The 8,420-nt window shown below is 49.2% G+C and overlaps 1 protein-coding gene across 1 annotated transcript; it reads right to left on the minus strand.

Annotated features, from left to right (window-relative positions):
- Positions 1-2,243: 2,243 nt before the first annotated feature.
- LOC131282141 (phospholipid-transporting ATPase ABCA3-like) lies at positions 2,244-7,558 on the minus strand. The gene is made up of 6 exons (XM_058311544.1): positions 6,605-7,558; positions 5,009-6,522; positions 4,876-4,949; positions 4,450-4,802; positions 2,494-4,382; positions 2,244-2,424 (listed from the first exon to the last, which is right to left on the minus strand). Exons 1-6 carry the CDS (start codon positions 7,556-7,558, stop codon positions 2,244-2,246), a joined length of 4,965 nt encoding a protein of 1,654 aa, XP_058167527.1.
- Between the last annotated feature and the right edge of the window lie 862 nt (positions 7,559-8,420).

Here is an 8,420-nt window from a genome sequence, read left to right on the forward strand (position 1 = left end):
TCAAATCCGAAACACAATAGTCACACACTATAGCCACAAAGAGTTTACACTGTCAATAATAAAGACACAAATTCCAAACAAATTAAATGGACAACTGGAATGGTTTGTAGATTCATCCCACGGTTCGACAGTTTTACGCGCCCGGATACGTCAATGTCGCATGAAATGGCTTCGAATTTTTCGCACCATGAAACCCTTGCCATTGTATGACACTTAAACGACTGATAAAACTCAAAAACAAACACCGTCCTTCGGATTGATGGTAAAGTTAAATCAAAACGATTAATTGGCACGCCAACTGCTCAACTTTTTCATGCCACAAAGCTGATTTAATCTTCACAATTAATTAAAACCGTGGGTACTCAGCATCAACCAAGTATAATCCATGATGATAAGCATATTCTATACAATCATATGCTGAGATTCCACTTGCTGTCCGTTATGTCACAGTATGACCTAGCACAAGGCGAAACAGATTAATTTAGTCACTAACGAAACTTCTTATCGCGTATGAACGCATCTGTTAAACACACAAATGTTGTACACAAATGGTGGCGAATCTTCTCGAAACTTCTTTTTATTACACAACATTTGGCCACAGTTGGGAACTACGCGAAGGGAATAGCTTACAATCTTCAGTACTTTTTGCCATCACCGAAAACGCAAGCACTCCATACGTGAATCACTCGCTGTACGATTCATTTAAGGGACTATTAGGTTTACCTACAAGTTGGACTAAACCTCAACCTGTTCGACGGCGAACGGCTCCAGTTGAATCAGTGCACATGTATACTACACGTTATGACGACGCGCGTGACCACTTCCGCCGCATGCTCGACCTGAACTGATTGCGATTTCAACTTACAATTCGTCACGCTACTGTACGGTCATCCGAGCGTGTGTTTATCAACAAAACACAGACGACAATAGCGCTAACCGGTGCTACTAACACTTGCTACTAATGTCGCCCAGCGCAAGTGGCACTAGACGTACTCGCGGGCATTACTAAGCACTTTTGAAGTGCTCTCCCACGCGAGACGACGCCGGTCAACATCGATGTGTTTGTTTGTGCTGATTGAAAAAACCCCGCGCACTTCGTGACGTCATCCAGCAATACTGGCTGATGGAGTTGAGTGTGTACTTGGATTGTGGGTCCAACGACTACACCACGCCAGCGACCATTAGCACCGGAGGTCACCGTGGAAAAATTGATTTTTCTCGGCCCGAAAAATCGATTCGAACCACCCCCGGGGAAAGCATATCCGTAGGGGTGACCCTTTTGTGGCGTTATCTTTTCAACAGGTGCGATAATTAATATGCTGCTTTTCCTTTTTTTTTACCTCCCCATATTGGTGTGGACAATTTACTACATCGAATTTCAAAGTGGGGGCCACCTGGCTGTGAAATATTCAAGCGAACATAACATTACCCGTTCTGTAGCCCGTATGTTCCACGGGGAGGATGCTCGAGCCAACGCACGTTTATCATTGTCGTAAATTTCTTATCACGAGCCATTTTCAACGTGTTCCTCTGATTGGAACGCACTCGGAAAAGCTCTTAAGTTTATTAATGCCACCCTTATACTAATAGCTGGTTCACACCGTAATAAACTAACACTTCATATAAATTAATGAAACGTACCTTTGTTGAACTATTTTTCGAGCCTAACTTATGAAAAATTATACTTTTTTTCATTTCAGGTAAGCTTCACGCAACATATAATTTGGAGGAACGATTTGTAAGTAGAAAAAACAAATGATGTAGACAAATTTGAGTGATGCACTTTTTGGAATATCAATTGGACGGCCTACTGCATATTTTAAATGGCCTGCTTCATAGTTTAATGTAAACTATACAAATTTGTGTTAGGCCGCGTCCACACGGCATCGTAGCGTAGCGATTTTGACACTCCGTCGTAGTGTCAACTATTTTTTATGGCCGTGGCTAAGGCCTCTCGACCAACATTTACACTACGACGGAGTGTCAAAATCCCTACGCTACTATGCCGTGTGGACGCGGGGTTAGGCTGTAAGCAAGTTGTACTTGTAAGTCGTACTTTGGTGTGCTCTTGTCATCTTGATAAACAACAAATTAGAAATTGAATGTTTGATACATTGGAAAATATTTTTAGAAAATCATTGCCGAAATAATATTTTATTATTCTATGTTTAAAATACATCTATCCTAGATCTTCGTTTACATCTCCGACACATTAAAAAGGTTACTAAGCCTTATCCTACACGTCACTCGGTGACGCGTTGATATTTCGTAAAGAACAGGAACACCTGCTCAAGCGACGTTTGCCCGAGGGCATAGTCCTCAATTTCCAACGATCGTTTCGAGCCTTCCATCAGACCGAACATTTGTGACCATTTCAGATCCGTCACCGGTATGTGGAAGCTCAGTGAATCTTCGTACTCCTCTCTGTGGAAGAAAAAGAAAAAAGGTTAAAGCTACCATGTCGTTTGGGAACAATTCGCCAGCAATACTCACTTTAGTACGGCCCCGGCGAATCGGTTCATCACAAAGTCTTTCACACCCTCTACTCGCTTTTGCTGGGTTGCCTGGTCGCCCCGGGCTACTTTGACCGTGAGCAAAAAGCCTTTGGAAAATTTGTTCTTCAAGTGCTGTGTCGAGCCGAGACACTTGAACTCTCCGTTCACCATGATGGCTAGCCGGGTGCAGAGGGCCTCACACTCTTCCATGCTGTGCGACGTCAGCACGATAGATTTTCCCGCGTTGCGAACCTTACAGATGACGTCCCAGAATTGACGCTTCGCGCCTGGGTCCATACCGGTGGTCGGTTCGTCCAGGTACACCACGGAAGGGTTGCCCATTAACGCCAGGGCAGTGCTGAGTTTTCGTTTGTTACCACCACTGTACGCCTTGGTGGGTTTGTCCAGATGCTTGGCAAAGTTCAACTCCTCGGCCAGCGTGTAGGAAACGTTTTTGATCTCCTTTTCCCTAACACCGCGCAGAAGGGCGAATATGCGTAACGTTTCCCGGCCAGTCAGATCCTCAAGCAGAGCATCAAACTGTGGACAGTAGCCAATGAGCCGATGCGCCTGATTCATGTTCGTGCGCAAGCTGATACCCTTGATCCAAGCATCGCCGGATGAAATCTCCTCATCACCGGTCATCATCTTGAAGGTGGTCGTCTTGCCGGCCCCGTTGATACCGAGCAGTCCGAAGCACTCCGAGTGATCGATCCCGATCGATAGACTGTTGACGGCCTGGAAGTTACCGTAGAACTTAGACACGTCACGCAGCAACAGATTGTGCCCGTCGAGGTCCGCCCGACCGAGATTCTGCACTCTACGCTTTTCCTCCAGCACGTCCGAGTCCTGCTCGGCGTCATCCCCACTGAGAGCGTCCATCGGGGTAGGTTTCTTCCGACGCAACCGCTGAAGCACTCGACGCAACATTCCATACTCCTGTGCGAAGAGCAATCCAAAGCCGATGGCACATAACAACAAGCAAAACAGCAGGTTCCGAATGATTCCAAACTTGCCGAAAGAGAACCACTCCAGATCGCAACAACGCTCCGAAACGGCACACATATTTCCTGCCACGCACAACGGACCCAGCTGCTCGCAGGAGCGCGCACAGGAGCTGGCCGTGCTGGTGGCCTGATTGAGATTGTTCAACCCGTGACTGAGGATGAAATTGGGGAAGAACATAAACAGCCACTCGAGACCTTCCGCGACGTCGCTTAGGTCGATTCCGGGAAACTTCAGCACGTTGACCACGGTGAAGAAGATGGCACCGGAGAGCACGTTTACGAACATCATGCGCACAAACCCGGTGGCCGACACGGTGAAGAGGAACGAGAACAGGTACGTCACGGGCAGTGCGGCTAGGCCAAAGAACAGCAACAGCAGGAAAGCGCGACCAAGTTCGGCGAACGAGGACCATCCTTCCTCCTGGAAGATGGCTACCGTCGCGATGTACACCAGGCTGTTCAACACGAACAAGGTATAGTCCCAGACGAAGGCCAGTCCCCAGAACAGAGGCACGTTGGTGCCACTGACAAACTGCAGTAGCTTGGCGCGGGATGTGCGTTCCTTGATGTAGAACATAATGTAAATAGCGGCCACGAAGGCCATCGCGAAGCCGGTGTTGAACGCGAGCTGGAAGCCAGCGTTCAAGCCCGTGTTGAGCTTCTCCAGCTGCGTCTCCAACCGATACGGTAGCGGTTTATTTATCACATTCAGCCGACACTCGGAACACTCGGCCTGTAGAATGGCGTTGTAGATTAAATTCAACGCCAACGGAGCGGTATGGAAAGCCTTGTTGTTGAACCATCCGACGTATGTGGGTCCACTGGTGATGGACGCCCCGACGAAGTACTGTGTGTTCACAGAGGCAATATCTTCCTTAGCCTGTGGAACAGTAAAAAAGTAAGCATCATTCCAATCCACCGAAAAGATCGTCCTCCATTCACCCTACCTTTCGCACGATGTACTCGGATATGTCTTCGTCAATGGGCACCAAACCACCGTGCGTTTCAAACATACTCTTAAACGCATCGATTCTTGCAACGTTCCCACCCGTCGTCTCCAGTACTGTTATCGCTTTCTCGTAGGAGTCCATCGTTATTTTCAGCTCTGGCAAATCCAATCCAGCGGAAATGCTGCGCGTGATAATGAAGGTGATGCAGACGAACACTATCGGAATGATGAACATTAGGATCAGCTGCTTCCAGGCGCGGATGGTCGAGAGGTACTTCTTCAGCACCTGTGCCTTCACTTGGTTGACCAGAAGCTCCTTGCCGGTGAGCAGTTGAATTCCATCCAAGGCATCTAGAAGTTGAGGTGGAATGAGAACGATAACTAAATTTGTCTAGTTCACAACTAAAAGGCGCTAGTTGCTTACAATCTTGAGTGGAGGTCTCAATAACGGTGCCATTGGTCTGAGTTCCCGTTTCATCAAAGCTATCGCTGCCGGCCCTGAAAAAAAATGGTGATTAGAGCAATACTTTCACTTAACAAATTGAGCTCGCTCTTACTTGAGAAAGACTTCTTCCATCGTGGTCAACGATATTCCGTAGCTAGTGATTCCACAGCTTGCCATCTGCTGCTCGATATCCTCCAGCAGCCGCTGGAACACATCTATATATTCCTCCTTCAGCACCACCGACAACTCCGACCCAATATCGGTATCGATCGTCACATCGGGGATGTACTTTCGCAGGATGCCCAACAACCGTTGGCGATCGCAGCTGGCGTCCTTCACGCAAATCAACCGATACCCAACGCCGAACGTTTTCTTCAGGAAGAACGGTGATCCTAAGGCTTTTAGTTTGCCCTCGGCCATGATCGCAATCCGATCACCGAGCACGTCCGCCTCATCCATGAAGTGCGTCGACAGAAGCATGGTGCGGTTTTGCTTTTCGCGCTGCAACAGGTTCCACAGGGCACGCCGAGCCGATGGATCCATGCCGGAGGTGGGTTCGTCCAGCAACACCACCTTCGAACCACCGCACAGGGCCATCCCGACAGCCAGTTTGCGCTTCATGCCACCGGATAGCGTTTGCGATTGGGCGGTCCGTTTGTCCGTCAGCTCAAGAAGCTTCACATAGCGGTCAATCTCCGCCGGGACTCCATCGCTCGGGACACCCTTGAGGCGGGAGAAAAACTTCAAGTGCTCCTCCACCGTCATTTCGTCGAAGAGCACGTTGTGCTGCGGACAGAGTCCCAGCGAACCGCGTACCCCCTCGATGTCTGTGCGAATGTCGTGCCCATTGATGAGTGCGGTACCGGATGTCGGCGAGAAGACACCGGTCAGCATGGACATGGTGGTGGTTTTGCCGGCACCGTTGTGACCAAGCAGTACCGATATCTGATTCTCATACATCCGCAAGTTCAAGCCATCAACGGCCGCCTTATTTCCCTTGTACACCTTGCGCAGCTGCTTGATCTCTACCCCCGCGTACCCGACCGGATCCTGCTCGATGAAAAGTGAACCACTGGCGGCACTTTGGTCCTCCCTGCTGAACAGTGTGTCACGCGACGGCGTCTGCTTCCGGACCCAGAATTCTTTGGTGAACGGGAAATACCATGGCCGGGCGATACCGAACTCTCCGGGCATCACCTGCTCTACGTACAGCGCGATCAGCAGGTAGATCACCGCGTCCACCAGCAGCATAATGATCACCAAACCCACGTTAAAGCCATCGTCAATCGTGGCCGGCTCGAAGAGATTATACCAACGCAGCCCGGCCGCGGTCGCCTCCAGCCGAACAGTGAGTAGCATCGCCAGCGACATACCGGAGTTGGACATCAGACACATGGCCAGCTTGGCTCCCGTGCCCATCTCGTCGTAGTTCTGCTGGCTCACGTTGAACGGAAGCTGCGTGACGAACCACAGCAAACCGGATATAGCGGCAGCCGTGTTGGCCTTACTAAAGAACACGCTCACCATGAAAGCAAAGCAGATCGTAGTAATACTGAATACGAAAAAGAACACCCAGATCAGCGTCCAGCTGGAGTTTTCAAAGATGGCCGCCGAGCTGAAGGGAACCTGTTCCAAAGGAGGAGAACCAAAGCAGAGTGTGCACATTAAATCCTTTATGAAAAATACTAGAGAAGCACGGAGTACTTACACAGAGCAGTATTGTAATCAACGAGACGGACACGATGAGCAAGATAAGACACTTCACGAACCACGCGGACCAGTGCAGCCAGTTTGATAGGCCCATAATCTTCATGGCCTCTTTCAGCTGTCGTTCCTTCTCGATCGTGATGTACTTAACCGTGTTGATGAAGGTGTAGAAGAAAGATATTACGATGATAAGTGCGAGCAGCTGCTGAAGCGCCTCCAGGATTGCATCGTCGTAATACGGTGGATATGGATACCGCTGTACGTGCACCGTCGGTATGTTCGCCCCCGTCAGCCGGCGGCTTACCACCGCACGCGAGATTGCACCCTGGATGGCAAGGAAGCCTTCTCTGTAGTAACTCGGGGATCCACCATCTTCGTCGTCAGGGTTACGCAAGCGCGGCGAGAACGGAACAACTAGCATATTCGTCATCCAGTTGGAAAACTGAAACTCGTCAACGCGCAATTCAGCCGGAAAGCGTACGGCGAAGGTAATGTTGCTCGGCACCCCGCTCGTCACCGGCCAGGAGGCAAGCGTGTCATCGAACTCCACGCCAGCCAGAAACGTTGATTCTACCAGGAAATTTTCCATTTCCCGGGCACTGTCGAATGAGACGTAACTCATACGCGACTCCGGATCGTTCGCGTTGAGCGATCGGATCGCTTCCTGTACGATCTGTTCCAGCAGATCATTCCGCGGTGAGTAGGCTAGCTTAAAGTCGAACTTCTGAGCTTTAGCCAAATCCCCAAGGTGCGTAACGCGGTCGGTTTCCAGTGGCTGGAAAACGGTATTACGGTCGACGTACTCCGGGTCGACCAGGCCTCGTACGAGCAGCAGTATCGAGCAGCACAGAACCGGTATGAGCACCTCGATCAGCGTCTGGACGTAGTGGCGCTTCTGGAGGATCCAGTTCTTCCACAGGAGCAGCACAAACTTATCCCAATTGCTGGTCGCCATTTTGGGCACCAGGTGTGCGAGCACCAGGAGTGAGGGGGGAGCCTACGTAGCGAAAACAGATACGGAATGCCATTAAGGTTTTGATTTGTTGATGCACACTCTTATCGCGCGAACGTGACGATGACGAACGATGCGTCTTGTGACCGATCGATAATGATCACTGTCTGAAACACTCAAAATACCGATGCTAACTTCGCTTAGTCACAAAATTCACGTGGAGTGTTTGTTCAGGTGAAGACCACCAGAACGTTCTGATAATATTTTGCCCGCTTGGGGCCGATCGGTAATGATCACGGGCTAAAACACTTGAAATTCCGATAGTAACAGAAACGATACCACTTCACTTAGTCACAAAATTCACGTGAAGTGTTTGTTCAGATAAAGACTATGAGAACGTTCTGGTAATACTTCAGTGTACACTGGAGTTAAGGGGGGAAACCCCAGTCTGGCCAATACAAACTAGTACTATCTTGGGTAACCAAGGGAGGGTTTATATACCCATCAAATCCCTTGAAGCGGCTCTTTTGAAACATAGGACACACATTTGAAGGCAACATTCCAACCCTTATCGTAGGGATCCATCATTTCGGTTAGGTAACTTAAACCGAATTTCTAGGTCTTGTGAATTCGTTCACATAACATTGGTCTCGGTTGCGCTACTACCTATGAGAATGAACTACCTACAATGTATGTGTATGGGGATTGTCGCGCTTTCACTCTATTCACCACGTCGTAGGTTCCATCGGAACTCTGTTCATACCATGATCAGAGTTCAGATCAGAGCAATTTTATTCGCACAGAATATTTAAACTCCTAGCTGATCGTCATATCTTCAACTGTTTAACACTCTCCGGTTACTAAC

This window comes from Anopheles ziemanni, chromosome 2, assembly GCF_943734765.1.
Source record: "Anopheles ziemanni chromosome 2, idAnoZiCoDA_A2_x.2, whole genome shotgun sequence".
NCBI lineage: Eukaryota > Metazoa > Arthropoda > Insecta > Diptera > Culicidae > Anopheles > Anopheles ziemanni.